The sequence below is a fragment of the Sphaerodactylus townsendi genome, linkage group LG01, assembly GCF_021028975.2.
Source record: "Sphaerodactylus townsendi isolate TG3544 linkage group LG01, MPM_Stown_v2.3, whole genome shotgun sequence".
Classification (NCBI taxonomy): Eukaryota; Metazoa; Chordata; class Lepidosauria; order Squamata; family Sphaerodactylidae; genus Sphaerodactylus; species Sphaerodactylus townsendi.
In genome coordinates, this window is record NC_059425.1 from 43,656,304 (window position 1) to 43,672,070 (window position 15,767).

The 15,767-nt window shown below is 42.7% G+C and overlaps 1 protein-coding gene across 1 annotated transcript in view; it reads left to right on the top strand.

The window, feature by feature from the left end:
* Nucleotides 1-15,371, top strand: part of KCNK12 (potassium two pore domain channel subfamily K member 12) — a 68,434-nt gene extending 53,063 nt beyond the window's left edge. Inside the window, exon 4 of the mRNA XM_048519412.1 lies at nt 13,522-15,371. Within this exon, the coding sequence (XP_048375369.1) occupies nt 13,522-13,686 (165 nt within the window). The 3' untranslated portion in view covers nt 13,687-15,371. The remainder of the gene's footprint in view (nt 1-13,521) is intronic.
* The last annotated feature ends 396 nt before the right edge of the window (nt 15,372-15,767 follow it).

Genomic DNA, 15,767 nt, shown 5'->3' on the forward strand with positions numbered 1-15,767 from the left:
AGTTGAACAAATAGCTACCACTTTTAGCTTCCTACCCTGTCCATATACCCAATGGCTGCTGCTACATCTAATTGCTCTCTGAGGCAGCAACATGGGCACTGACACTGGAGTGGTGATGCACATGTCAAAGGCAAGAGAAGGTATGGGCCAAAGGGCATCATTGCCACCATTCAGAGAAAGAGATCAGGCTGCGATTTCTGTGCCACACAATGGCAGGCCTTCATGGGGAACTACCCAGTGATGCCTGTCCTTCATACCAGCCCTGTGTGAAATACAAAAGTACTTCCTCTGGTGAGTGATGACCCATTCTCACAGGACAGCCCTTATTTAATCTTGGTGTCATGATCAGGTGGTTATCAGCCAGCATTCAGTTGTTACCAATAGGGCCTGAACTATTAGTAAATACATTTCCTTGAGTTAAATTGTAAAATTGTAGGCTGAGCTTTTTCTAATTCTTTAGTCAACATGGAGCCAAGGTGAACTGTCAGATTAGGATGTGATTTTGAGCACTTAAAAGGAGGGTTGTGCTCAGTGTTTGGCATGCAGAAGGTTTAGTCTCTAGTCATTTCAGCTAAAAAGCACTTGCCAGTAGGTAACGTGAAAGTCCTTTGTCTGAAACAGTGGAGAGCTGGTGACTGTCAATACTAAGACAATATTAAGGTGGAGGACCAACGGTCTGGCTCAGTATAAGGTAGCTTCATAATGTTCAAAAAAGCGTAATGTTTTAAAGATGGGTCGTGTCTAATGGAAGAGCATTAGCTTTGCATGCATAAAGTTCCAGCTTTAATCCCTGGCACTCCTGTTTAAAAAAGACTTGACATTAGGTGATGTGAAAGCAGAGGTGGGATCCAACCAGTTCTCACCACTTCTCTAGAAGTGGTTACTAATTTTTTCTGAGTGCCGAGAAGGGGTTACTAAAGCAACCTCCCTGCCCAATAGGGACTGGAGGTGCGTTTGTCCGGCGGCGCCACTGTTTGAATCCCACCACCATTGGAACCAGTTATTAAAATTTTTGGATCCCACCACTGTGTGAAAGACCTCTGACTTGGAAAGCTGCTGCCAGTCTGGTTAGACAATAATGCCCTTGATGGACTGATGGACCGATTTGGTATAAAGCAGCTTCGTGCATGTTCATCCACTCAGCCATGAATTTGGGCCAGTTGCTCTCTCTCTGTCAACCTAGCCTACCTCACTGGGGTTGTTGTAAGGATGAAATAGACAAACCCCTGTATGCTGTCTCAAGTTCCTTGGCAAAATGGGGAGATACAAATGTAATAGTTAGCCGACAATAATAATAAAATAGAATTTCAGCCCCATTGGCTTCAAAGAAACCAACTATGCATATTTACTTGTAAGTAAGACTAAGAAACAAACCCTTACCCAGATTTCAAACCACATGTGATGACGGTTCAGGGTAGAATGCCTGTTTTTCTAGTTAACTCAGTAGCTCCATATACTGAATGGCTGTTTTTACAAGCAGTTACAAAACAAACCAATGGGCCTATGTACCAGGCATGCATGCCAAAGAGAGAAACTCCTTTGCTTCAAGAGAATGAAAAAGGTGATTGTTTGTTTGTAACATTTTTATAGTTACCATGAAATACTTTAAAAAAAACTCACAACAAATGCTCATGAAATGCTCTGCTTTTTCACAATTGAATCTCAAATATATTCAGAAACAAGCCTTTGAATCATTGTTGGTGTGATTCCTGTCCCCCACCCCCCACATCCAAAATGGCCCTGGAGACTTGCAGTCTCAGTCTAAATGGTCAAACTGGACATAGGAGGAGAGCCACTGTTGACATGATCTCAATGCACCTTTAATTTTGCTTCCATTCATCTTGCTTAGCCTTCTTATGCTGCCTTTTCATAAAATAATGAGCGTTTCCAAAATGACTTGAAGATTAACTTGGAAGGACCTTTCCTCCCTTGATATGGTTTGGTCCTGTGGATTTTGAATTGCTAGTGAAAATGTCAAATCAATCCCTTGTCAGCTCCATTAAGTGGCCCTACTGGCGTTATTGATTGTGATGGTTTTTGCTTTGACAGCCATGGAAAGCGCAGTGCCTGCGGAACAATTTGCACTTAGTTTAAAGAACAGGGCACATTAAAAGTGCAAGTAGGCAGCGATAGAATCAAGAAGTAAAATTAATTGCATTAAACTGCATTTTCTTTTTGTATAGCCTCGAAGTACTAAATTGCTTCCCGAATAGCTGGGGACCCTGGTTTATTTAATTATTTGTTGGAAACATTTCTTCCATCCAACTTGCCTTCAGAGCAGCTTCTTGTTTCTACAAAAATACCCTAACACATATCGCTCAATTATTTAAAAGACTTGCAGGAAAAAATTTTTAAAAGATAAGACTGTAAGTGGCAACATTAAAAAGTTATAAGGTTAACAACAGCAAACATCTGCTAAAAACCCAGTTTACAGGGGTCTCCAATTTTATTGAACCTGTGAGCACCTAGGGAATGTTGAGAACAGGAAATGGGTATAACCAAAGAAAGTGTGCCATGGGGTACAAAAGTTTAGAAGGCTCTAAGCCAAGCATTTTCCTGAAGACCCAAATGTCTCCCAGACTCTTCTGAAGAACATCCTGCTTCAATAAGGTGAAAGAAACACAAAAAAGTATGCGTTGGGGAAGTAGGCATTAGGAGATATATTGGTGGGTGCCATGGCAAATGTGGGTGCCTGGACAATTATGAGTACCACACTGGGGATTGCTGTACCAATAGAATCTAATCAGAAAAAGGGACCTGAGATAAAAGAAATATCTGTTCCCAGTTCAAACACTGGGAAAGTGGTTGTAAGGAGGGAATTCTTGAGCCAAGGTTCCACAACACAAAGACTCTGTCTCTTCTAGCCACCCTGTTACTTCTGAAAGTACAGACACGTGAAGCAAAATCTTTATCAAAGCTGTCAGGTTCACATGGGAACAGGCTTCCTTTATTGTCCCCATGCTGTTTAGTAGTTTAAAATAATAACTAGTACTTTGAATGGAACCGTGAAGTGAACTGGCAGTCAGTGTCATTCTTGTTTGAACAAGATACTCTTGATAACTCTGGATCTTGCCACAGAGCAAAGCCCTTTCTTAGTGGAGTGGTCTAGCATATCTCATTGCTACCTAGGTTACCAGTTAGAATATTTTCACCCTTTATATATACATTAATAGACAGATTCTCTCGCCCCTCCTCATTGGCTGCTGCTTCCCTCGCGACTGGGTTTTCCTCCCTGGCCCCATCCGCGCTTATGCAACAGAATTCCGCCAGCGTGGAGGCTGGCGCGCCATCTCGCATGCATCGACGCGGATCGGCCTCAGCAGAGGCTCGGCAAAGCGGCGAGGGCGGCTCGGCGACGAACTTGCCTTCTAGCTCTGCTCCATTACCCTTGTTCTTCGCCGTCGCCTCAAGCTGGTCGTCGAAGCCCTCGCCCACGCTTGCCCTCCAGGCCTCCAGGGGTTGGAGGACAGTGTGGGCGGGGCTTTGTACCGGCTACAGGCATGGCTTTATGACAGGGACAAGGTGAGTGGGACGGGGCAGGGGGAAGAGGCAGGGAGACAGCATTGCTCCCCGGGCGATGGCGGTTCTGCGAGGTCGGCGACCGCCGGGCTGAAGACGCTTTCCCAACAACAACCCTTAGTAAAGGGTTGTTGTTTTTAGGCGGCCTTTGACACCGGCCCCTGGGGAGTGGGGAGGGCAGCCAGGTGCGGCGCCAAGCTCCGCTACGTGCAGCAAGTCGCTCGCCATATCGGCGAACGGCGCATCGAAGGCGGCGTTTTTACCGCCCCCAGGCCGTCGTTTTTGGCCCATGCGGAAAGGGCCATTGCTAGTTCCTACTGGTGGGAGGAAAGATAAACAAGTTAGCTGTGGGCATTTTATTATTATATGTTCATGACTGAAAGGAGATCCTAAGAGACAATTATGCTGTTGCCATTGGAGACTTACAGTCTGCTAGACATAAGTTGTGTGTTCTGTTCAACTCTCTGTAGAAAAATTGCTCAAATCATTTCAGAATCTATATATTCCTCAATCAAAAGTGCTTTTTACTGATGTAAAAGATAGATTCCTGATCCCCTTGACATAAGAAGAATTGGATTCAAGGACGTAGGTAAGGGAGGGTTTCCTGGGCTCAACTTCCCCCATTACATGTCCAAAGCTCCCCCTCCAACCGGCTGGGCTCCCAGCCAGCAGTCCCTTCTGCTCTCCCCTCCGGGGAGAAGAGGCTGCAGTCCCTGGTCTCAGAGAGCTGCTTTTATAAGTAGTGAGGATGCGGGGTGGGGCTCAAGGGGCTTTGTGAGGATGGGGGGTGAGGATGGGGGGTGAGGCTCAAGAGTAGTGAGGATGGGGGGTGAGGCTCAAGAGTAGTGAGGATGGGGGGTGGGGCTCAAGAGACTGCCGTCTCTGGCCTCAGAGAGCTGCCATGGCATGCATGCCATGCATGGCAGCTCTCTGAGGCCAGAGACGGCAGTCTCTTGTGGCCTCCCCGGAGAGGAGAGCAGAAGGGACTGCCAGCTGCCGGCTCAGCAGGGGGCGGAGCCAGACGGGGCAGAGCCTCCATCTCCAGGCAGGGGCTGGCAGAGCACTGTCTCCAGGCAGGGGCTGGCGGGGGTGGAGCTGAGGGGGCAGGCCTTGGGGAGGTGTGGCCATGCCCCCAGGGTTGGGGGGCCCCCAACCCACCCCATACAAAATTTTTACCTACATCACTGATTGGATTTTATTTTGTTGCTTACTCTCTCCAACTTCCCCAACACCTCCACATTTTACTCATGCACAGCTTTGCACTATGCAGCTGCACGAGGGCACATGTAGCATTCCCAACTGAAGCTACTAGGGCATCCTGAGATGTCTTCTGCATGGGTGCAATTCCATGGTTTGTGCAAAGGCTTGTTTCCCATTAGCTCTGCCTGATAGATGCAAGTCCTAACATAGTGCTCATGAAGTTAGTTAACTGCGCAGATGTATACCATTTTAGTGGCAGGCCCAATGCTATCACTGTGTTTGATCAAATATCTAATCTTCTCACCTGGACTATCTTTAGAGGAAACCTATTTTGTATGTCTGTAAAAGGAGCCAGCTGTGCACTGTACCAGTTGACCAGTGATGTCACAAACTCATCTTGCCTCCAAAGCAGGTTTCCAGTGCCTTAAAAATTATTCTTTCTTTTATTTTAGGGGAAGGGAAATGACTGTACATTCAATTGAAGAAATAAATCTGCTGCACTTTAAAATTAAACGAGTAAACAGCACACTGAAAGCATTGGGGGGGGGAGTACAGAAGACTGACTCATGAATGTTTCAAGAGACACTACCAGATGGTTTTGTCCCTTCCCTTTCTTGCAACACATGGATATTGTGGTCCAGAAGCAACTTATGATAATAATAGAACTGTCTGCACCCATTGTTTGCCTCTGGCATTTCTCCCAGACAAAAAAAACCTTAGTGATCACTAGGGGTGTGGCTTCAGTAAAGCCAAACCAAAAAACCCCTGAAAAATACCTTAGCGGTATTTTTCGGGGGGGGGGGGGGGGTCCTTCTGAAAAATGGTGGCAATTTTAAAGGGACCCAAAAAGCCGATCCTGAGTGATGCTGAATTTTTCAGCATGATTTGGCCAGTTTGGCCCACCAATTTTGTTTTTAACGTCTGGAGAGGGAATCCCCACTCCCCATCCCCTCTCCCTTACTTACCTGGTAGCCTGCCAGGGCAGTGCAAAATTCACCTGCAGCTTCCTCTGGGTTCTACATGGCGCTCAGAGGTGCAGGGTGGCACAGAGTTGCAAAGTGGACTCATCTGGACTGCTGCTGCCTCCAGCCTCCATGTGGGGCTCTGAGGCAGCTCTGCACCTACCACAGCCATGGCTCCTGAGCTCCACAAAGGGCTCCGAGACAGACACTGCAGGCCTGGAGTCAAAGTAAGTGGAAGGAGATGGAGAGGGGGAAATGGGAGGCGGTAAAATTGGGATTTGGGTGTAATAGACCTGAATGTTGGAGGGATTCAGATATTCCCAGTATGAGGGTTTGAGAATATCTGGGTTTAGTGAATATTTTCAGGTCATGAGACCCAAATCCAAATTTTAGCAAAACATTTTTGCACAATGCTAGTGTTCATGCTGCTTCCTGGCAGCATCCTAGCGCTCACAGGCAACAATCCTGCTTCCTGGCCCCACTGAATAATATGAGACTTACTTCTAAGTAGACCTGCTTAGGCTTTCTAATACATATCTGTATTAGTCTGTTTCAGGATAAGAAAAAAAATTAGAGAGGACAATTTTTGCAGTCATCTCCTTGGATGCATGAAGGAAATCTTACTTCCCAGGCAAATAGAGATGTATAGTGGCATAACTCCAGCCAGGCTGGTCCACAGTCCCCCTGAGAAAGTAAAACACATGCCCACTACACAGGCTAGATTGGTGCCTGTACCTTATTTCAAGAAACTGTTCTGTGTATTGCCGAAGGCTTTCACGGCCAGACCATGGCCACACAGCCCGGAAAACCCACCAGAACCAAACTGCTCTATGTTTACTATTATATTGCAATGGCGCTGCATTTCATACAATGCAACACTACTTAACTACTAAAAGTAACACCAGACTATATTCTAATAAAGTACTGGTAATAGGCTGATATACATTGTACATAGTTTTCTTACGGTCTCCCAAGGTGTTCCTTATTTTGGAGCTCTTCAGGTAGTGATGCTAGCACAGGTATATTCTCAAGTTTTCCTTGCATTTTCTTGAAACGTCATACCACACCCTTATTCCACCCTTCTACAGGGCCAAGACTTTTTTAAAAAAATTATTAGGTTTGTATCCTACCCTTTCCCCACCCAGGTCAGGCGCATTGTAGCTATCAGCGTAAGTCATTTAAAACAATCAAATGTTTTATATAGAATTAAAACCACAACAATTAAAATACCAATTGGCACTCCAATTTCATCATACCTCCTGGGTGATCAAGCAAGTAAGGAGGAACATAAAGGAGAGAATCAAAACCAAAAATTAGATCTAGTTACTTAAGAAATAAGACAAATAAGATAAATAAGAATAAAGGCAAATAAATAAAGACCAGCAAAGATGTAACCATATACAAATACAAGCCTGGTACAGATCTCCATCTTGCAGACCCTGAAGAATTGAGCCAAACGCCTCAGGGCCTAGATTGCAGTTGGCAGAGCATTCCACCAGGGCAGAACCAAGAAAGCTCTGGCCCTGGCTAAGGACAGCTAGATGCTTCTATAGCCAGGGAACACCAGCAAGTTCTCCCAGTCAAGTGTATGCCCTTTGGGGAGTATGTTCATCCCACAGGTATGGCAGTCCCAGACTGTTTATGGGTTTAAAGATTAATTCAAAAACCTTAAACCTGATCAAGTGTTTAACTGGGAGCCAGTGCAGCTGGATATGATAGCTTAACAACATACCCATAAGAACACTCACTGCTGTATTGTGGACCAGCTGAAGCTTCTGGAGCAATCTCAAGGGCTGCCCTGCAAACAGAAATTTACAGTAGTCTAGTCAGGAGGTTAAATAACACTGGAGAGAGGATTGGTCCCTGAGGGACTCCACACACCAAAGTCCTCTCCCCTAACGCTACCCTCTGTCCCTGGTCTTGGAGGAATGTGATCAGTCACTGCAAGACTATTCCATGCAACCCAGACCTGGTCAAAAAACTGTGATCAACCATGTCAAATACTGCTATCAGTCTGAGTAATAACAGCAATACCAAACCGCTCCAATCTAGTTGCCTACGAAGATTGTTTGTGAGGGTGGCAAGTCATGTCTCCATCCCATGGCCAGAGCAGAAACCAGATTAAAATGGGTCCAGGGTTGAGGCATCCTCCAGAAAGACCTGGAGCTGCTCCACCACCACTCTCCACTTTCTTACTCAAGAACAAAAGATTCAATACTGAGCAGCAGTTGGACAGATCATAAGGATTAGTGGGGGTTTTTTCAAGAGCAGTCTCACCACTTCCTCCTTCAGCCTCCCAGGAAAGACCTGAGCTCAGAGATAGACTAATAATGTCCACCAGGGGCCCTGTACTCTATCACTACTAACCCTAACCAGCCATGATGGGCACAGGTCTAAGAATCAAATGGTGGCATCACAGCAGCAAGATTTTTGTCAAGCATTGGGCCAGGAGAGTCAGTTGAAACGGTCCAAGATGGGACCTGAAAATGGCCAAAGGGGTCTCCAGTTTGCTCATCGTATCAATATTGGAGGGAAGATCTTGATGGCAGAACAAGACTTTGACCGTGAACTAGCTCACAAATGCCTCATAGCTGATTGCCAAATCATTAACATTTTAAGACCCCTCTGAGAGGGACCTAAGGAACCTAACTACCCGCAATAATTATGCTGGGCATGAGCCCAGAGTGGGCCCTGGATAGAACTTGGATGGAAGACCATCCAAGGAAGTCCGGAGTTGCTACACAGAAGCAGACCATGGCAAACCATCTCTGTTTGTCTCTTGCCTTGGAAACCGTATGGGATGACCATGTCAGCACTTTCCACCACCACAACCACCTAGGGCTAAGTCCTGGCACTGAAGTATTATCTTAACTGATGTGTATACTGTATAAAACAGCTGCAGTGTTAAACAATTATAACTAAAGCGGAGGAGCATTTAAATCCAAATTAAAATAAATGTCCATATATTTAAAAAGCAGAAGTTGAACAGATACCCTTTGGGATACTCAGTGATGTTCATTCAGAGCAATGATCCTCATTTTTTACCAATTCATGCTGCTTTGCCTTTGCCCAGTATGTGAATGCCAACTACTTAGTTAAAAATAATGTATTCAAACAACTGAATGGTACATCTTTCTATCTCTTTATTTAACTTTTCAGCTGATTCTGTGTAAACATAACAAACCCAAAGCACGCAGAGCCACCCTCCAGACATTTTTCTATTATGCATTCATTTTTACAGGGTACTTTAAAAAAAGAAGAAGACTGTTGGAGAGTCATCAGATTGCCGGTGAATAAAATTATGTCTACAAAATTTCATGTCCCTGTTTCAAGGAAAAAGCACACTAATTTGAGCCCTTCTTCCTTGTGATGAAGCCTCCAAATTGATAAAAGTAAAACAAGGAAAACCAAAATGAAAGTGACTTTAAATCCCGTCCATCTTTGTTGGTCTTAACTGCTCCATTCATCATTGATTAGCTGGTTATTTATCCAAAATCAGTTCCCCTGGAGAAAGTAGCAGCTTTGGAGGATGGATTCTATGGCACCACGTCCCTGTTGAGCTCCCTCCCACCAACAAATCTCAAGGAATCTCCCAAGGAATCTCTCAAGGAATCTCTCTGGGCAACCCTATGTCCAGATTATCATCAAGTCCATACCAGCATTTTTTTCCAGGGGAACTGATCTCTGTAGTCTGAAGATTAACTGTAATTTTGGGATAATTCCAGCTCCCACCTGGAGGCAGTGACTATACTTGGATGAGACATCAGTGAGATTTCCATATAAACGCGTCTGAATTTTCCAAAGGAAAAGCAGGATAGAGCAACCAATGTAAATATCTGATGTTGGGAATATAACCAGTAGTGGGATTCAGCAGGTTCGCACCACTTCGGCAGAACCGGTTGTTAAAATGGTGCTTGTAAACAACCAGTTGTTAAATTATTTGAATCCCACCACTGAATATAACCCTTTCGTTGGGGACAAGAAGCCAGAAGATCTAACTGATCCTCTTCCAAAGGATCCCCATTTGGCCTCTGAATACCAGATGCTGAGGGCAAAAATAAGCTGAGGGCAAAAAATAAGCCATCATCTTCATACCCTGTGTAGTACCAGCAGGGGTGTAAGAATAATAGAATAATAAAACTTTGTTTTATTAAAAATCCTGTTTTGTGTTTTTTCTTTGCCTGTGCCAAGCCACATAACAGTGGGGAATAGTATCTTGAAACTGAAGACAGAACTTAGCACAAGCATTTTATTTTAAAAGAAGGAAAGGCAATCTAGTCATATTAAAGAACACAATAGTGACTTATATTCAAACTTGATATGATGTTGAAGTTCCACAATTTCATCTAAAAAAAGCAGCCATAATGGAACAGTCAGAGACTACACTTGTAGCAGGGTTGCTAAGCTCCAGGTAATGAATCCACCATCCTAATAATGAGTAGGGGTAGGTAAATCTGAAGCTAATTAAAGAACCACTCTGCACCAGTGGCTTTGAGTATCTAAGTTCTACTATAACAAAGCTAATATTTAAATCACAAATGTCCTCAACAACTTTTTTTTATAACTGAATCCAATGCTTTAAACTCAGAAGTAAATTACTTGAATATAATTTAAATATGTCTCATAACAGTACATAAGCAAACAGCCCTAAATAATACACATGGTACAGATTCTTTGTTTCAAATACGGACTGATCAAACACAGGTATGGTTTGAGGATGCAAGCCTTTGAGGACACAAGCAGGGCAAAGGAGAAGTGCTGCCTAAATGCTGTCCCGAAGAGCAAAATTACATATGAAGTATCGATTGGAATGGCTCAGGAAAGTGACATTTGTATTACCCGGGCCAATAAGAAGAGTAAACAAGATCAAACCATACCAGTGTCTGATCAGCCCAAAAGAGTGTGAGACTGTTTTTGTTTGTTAGTTGAGCTATTTCTCTTTAATTTTATTGGAAACAGAGAATCTGAATGTTTCTTTTGAAGAGCCTTATATGTTGTATTTGACACAGAGAATCTGTACCTTTGTGTATTATTTAAGGATGTTTACTTTTGTACTGTTATGAGACCTATTTGAATCATATTCAAGAAATTTACATTTGAGTTTAAAGTACTGGATGCAGTTATAATAAAAGGTTGTGGAAAACATTTGAGATTCAAATATTAGCTTTATTATAGAAGTCTTTAGACACTGCTTTGGAGGGTGGACTCTGGGACATTGTACTCTTCAGAGATACCTCTTCTTTCCAAGCCCCTCCCTCCCTAGACTCTACCCCAAAATCTCCAGGTATTTCCCAACCCAGAGCTGGCAACCCTAAGTTGTAAAATTGGGAGGGGGGTTAACTCTTCAGTTCTACATGTAACCTGTTATTGAAACTGGAGTTCTTGGGTTACTTTAAGCCCTGACAAGGAAAAAAGACAAGCCCAGTGTGAGTACCTACCTTCTATCCTACTTTAGCTAAAAGCAGCCCAGAGAGGCTGACTTTGATCAAGGAAACAGCCCAAGGGCAAAGAGTAATGATCCAACTTTCCTCAGAATGCATGCCCCAATCCGTGTGGGGACGCCCCAGAGCAGCTTTTTAAGACTAACCTCTACACTGGGGACTCAACAAGAGTTCTTCAACACCACATGCAGTTTGGCCTTTACAAACTAATAATAATTAGCACTTTTATTAATAACTGGCCCTTATATCATGCTTTTAAAGTATTCAGAATGCTCCATGTATATTATCTTGCTGTGATTCTTACTTAGATGTGGCCCTTCCTCAGCAGGAAAATTCTTACCATTGCGATGCATACTCTAGTAGTGCTAAGTTTGGATTATTGCAATGCTGTCTACATGGAGTTGCCCTTGAAAACTGTTTACAAACTGCATCTAAATTCCATCTACACTGGATCCCAGTTTGCTTCCTGGCCCAATTCAAAGTGCAGATGTTGACCATTAAAATCGTATATGGTTTGGAGCCAACATACCTTAAGGACTGCCTTCCCCTGTGTGAACCTGCCCACCCATTCCAATCATCTTCATCTGAGGCAAGATGGGCAGCAATCTTAGGAAAGGCCTCCTCAGCTGTGGGATCAAAACTGCGGAACTCTTTCCCCAGAGAGTCATCTTTGCCTCAAAGAGAGTCATCTTTGCCTCAGTTGTTGGGTAAAGACTTTTGTTTTACTTGGCATACGTCCAATAACTGGTTTTGGTATTCTGTGTGTGTGTGTTTTTATTGAACTATTTTATATAGTTTATTTAAAAATTTATTTTAATGTTGAAATGTTTTAATGTATTGATGTTTGCCACCTTGGGTACCCTCTTTGCATGAAAAAGCAGAATAGAAAGGTTTAAAATTAAACAATAAAGATGCATGCAGAATGATTTTTTTAATTGTTAGAAGAAGAATATAAATGCTTAGGTAGAAGACAAAAGAATATAAAAATATATCTATAAATAATTAATACACCTCCCTGCCTCTAATCTTAAAAGGGCCAGAAAACGCAATTGGATTTTTAACCAGCTAGGACTAGGTTCTCTGGACCCACTCACTTTCTCTGCAGCAGCTAGCTGCAGGTAGCTGCTTTTCCAAAACCACTCTGCAGCTCCAAAATGGGACAGGCCATTTAGGCTCAGGAAAAGGTTTTAGGAGAGGCAAAGGCCACTCCTTCCAGTCCCAAATCTAGCTCCTGTGGTGCTTTCTAATGCAGTTCCCCACAGTTTCTATGCCTGTGGTTGCCAGGAAAGCAAACTGGATCTAGGAAACACAGATCAGATTCATTTTAAAAATCTCATTTGATCCTTAGGGGCTAATTCACATTCACTAGATTTTTTAGTGACAACAAAGAATTGCCAATGAGTACCTCTAGGCATCTCCTCTTGTTATCAGCTGTTATGCTAAGCTCAGAAACAAAAAGATTCTTTTATATTCACAAAGTAATTTTTGCTCCTAAACTTTGCAAATGCAATTGCAAATGTGAATGTAAATGTAGTTGTGACTGTGATTGCAAATGCAACAACAAATGCAACTCCAGACACATGCAAATATGCCTCATCGCTCTGTGAGGTGGATTTCCATGTGGAAATTGGATGGAGTCAGCCAGGTGACCCCACCCAAATCATCACATGGAGGTTGGAGGCCTGTTTGAGCCTGGCCTCAGATTTTATACTATTGGCTCTGTCCCCCAAGCCCCACCTGACCTGGAAGCCTGCAGCTTAGAGCTCAATCCAAGCCTGGCCTCAGCCAAGCTCAAACACCCCCAACCCCCATATGGAGATTGGGGTCCTGGCTGGCCCCCTCCCCAACTCAACATGGAGTTAGGAGTAGGGCAAACCAGCTCCCAATCTCCACATGGAGACCACAACCACATAATCCAGATAACCCACAACAGCCAGTTGATTCCAGTCATGAAAGTCTTCAACAATATACTTTATGGATGCTTTATTGCCAATGAACATGCCTTTGCATGCACAACAATTGCCAATGAACATGCCTTTGCATGCACAACAATTGCCAATAAACATGCCTTTGCATGCACAACAATGATAGATGCAAAATGGAGGAACCTTGCCTTGTGGCTCTTCTCCACTCTGATCACTTTTTTATGTCATTGACCTAGGAGCATCAGCCATCTGGTTGCCAGTCACATGGCAGGGGGTGGGGGGTGGCTAAAAGGTTTGAAGTTGCATGAAAACAGACAAGGGGTCTTCTCCCGTCCTGGTTCTCCATTATTACACTTCCCCATTCTCATCTCCACCCATTGTGCCAAACACCACTCTGATTCAGAAGTGCTCTTTTGTTGAGGCAAAAGGCAGAATAAATGTTTAAAAATAAATCATACCTTTTTTGCCTCTCAGCAGGTGGAAAGGAGGGTAGACTTGACAGTGGAAGCAAGAGACACTGAATTGGATCCAACCAACTTTCTCATTCAAGTTACCTCTCTCAGCTATAGAACCCACATGACTTTTATCCATGCAGATCCCATGATCCCCAGCACAGTCTCTTCTTGGTGGGCAAAGTAAACTTCTGGTTCCTTTTTCACAGGGATGGTCATAGTGATTTTGGGGCCCCGGACAAAAGCCAAGAATGGGGCTCCCTTTTTTCTTCAACCAGTCCTATGGGCTATAACATAATGTTAGCTAGATTAATTATTCGTGTACATCATTTTTGAAAAAAAAAACAATTATGACCAACAAATAGTGCTATCTGGATCAATCAAATGTCAATATTACTTTTAAAAAATGTACAAGTGCAAGTGGAACAGTTCACTTATGAAGAACTGATAGACAGCTAAAACTAGTTGTTAGAATTATTTTGCTATCAAAGAAAATTGCAATATAAAAATAAGCAATCTAAGGTTTCATTTTATATACTGGGTTATGCAATTTATGGATTTGTCACTGGGACATATAGTATATTCCCCCCACTGACTGTGCCCCCCCTCTTGAGGTTATTCAGAAAAAAATTGCAGTGGTTAGTCAGGAAAAAATTGCAACACGCTAAAATGAGAAAATGGCACCAAAAACACACTTTTTCTCCTGAAACATGAAGACATTGGAAACTGCTGCTGATTTTGAGCCTAAAACAAATTGTACTGATTTCTGCAATGTACTGGAAGGGATGGGTTTGTGGGGGATGCCACTTAAACAATGGTTTAATAAAATGTGGTTGTGTTGTGCAATGGACCCTAAGAAAACTAATGTCATCTGAGTTAAGGAAGACAGACAAAACAAGAACTCCTGTGTAACAAAGGCTGCTAATAAGTTCGCATATGATAGCACTGTGGTCGTAAAAATCTTTCTTTGCTGAGTTGTTATCAATAAAGTCTTTAAACCATTTGTACTGCAGTCCCATGTGGCTTTATTCCAAACACAGCAGCTTGGCAGTCTCCTCCAAAACAATTCCAAGTAACACAACAGCAAACAGGCTGCCAGTTCAGTCCTGTTTCAATAGCCTTCATCAGTGCATATATTTTTCTACAAAACAAATCGTATCGCAGGAGGTCTTGTTTTTGTCTATATTACACCATGTTTTTCCTTTTTTGTTTATTATTTAAGTCCTAACAAAGGAAGTCTTAATAAAGGAAGGCAAACAACAGATTTTTCTTCTATCAACAGCTTTCATTGATTTTTGCACAGACAAAAACATAACTGACTTAATGTGTATGTGTCACTGCTGTTATTGTTCCTGTGTTCCTTTTGTAATTTCTGTCATCAATAACAGAATTACAACTGTATATACTTGGTGCAGAAAAAATCTGAACAAAGTAGCCTAAGTTCCACAATAAGATTTTCTGCCTTTGAAAGCCAGAGTTTGAAAGAGTTAGGATTTTCAGAAACAGAGAATGGAGGGAGGGCTCTCTATTGTTAACATCACAAGTTTCACAATGTTTAGCAAGCTTCACAAATAAAAAGACAGTTTACCGTTTTCTGTTTGAAACAACAACAAAATCACAATTTTGAGAGCTAAGAAAATGTGATTTCCCTGGAATGGAAATACTACTTAGGAGAAATGCAAGCCAATATTTTCTGAGGAAAGGTTGCATTTGTTTGTATGTGTGCTAAAAACTAACTGGAAAGAACTTTTGAAAACCATCACAGCAACAAATACCCATTGAAACATGCTCTTTTGTTTGATGGTTAGACGAAATACATTGAGGCAACTATTGTTTTAGATATTTAGATAAGCATATTGAACTAACTGGAAATATTTTAACTAATAAACTTTAAAATAATGACAGTGTCCTGCCTTTTTTAACATGCATTTCTGGGCTACAAAGTATTGTTACTCAGGAGCAATTGTAATCTGCTGCTGATTCTGAGCAAGCAAGCTGGGATGTCTCTCCACTTCACCTCCTATGCAGTAAGTACTGTCTCAGTGTTCCCAGCAATTCCCAGGACTCCTTTCAAATCCTAAAAACTTCATGCATCCAATTAAACTCAAGTAGTTCACATGTCCTTCTGAGTTCTGTGATGAGATGTGCCTTTAAGAGTTTGAACTGAAGGGAGGAGTTAAAGAACCAAGAAAACAGTTAAAGCTGGAATTGGGAGAGTTCAAACCCAGAAAGTAGCTGTTAATTTTTCCTGTTGTTACCTGTTAATAC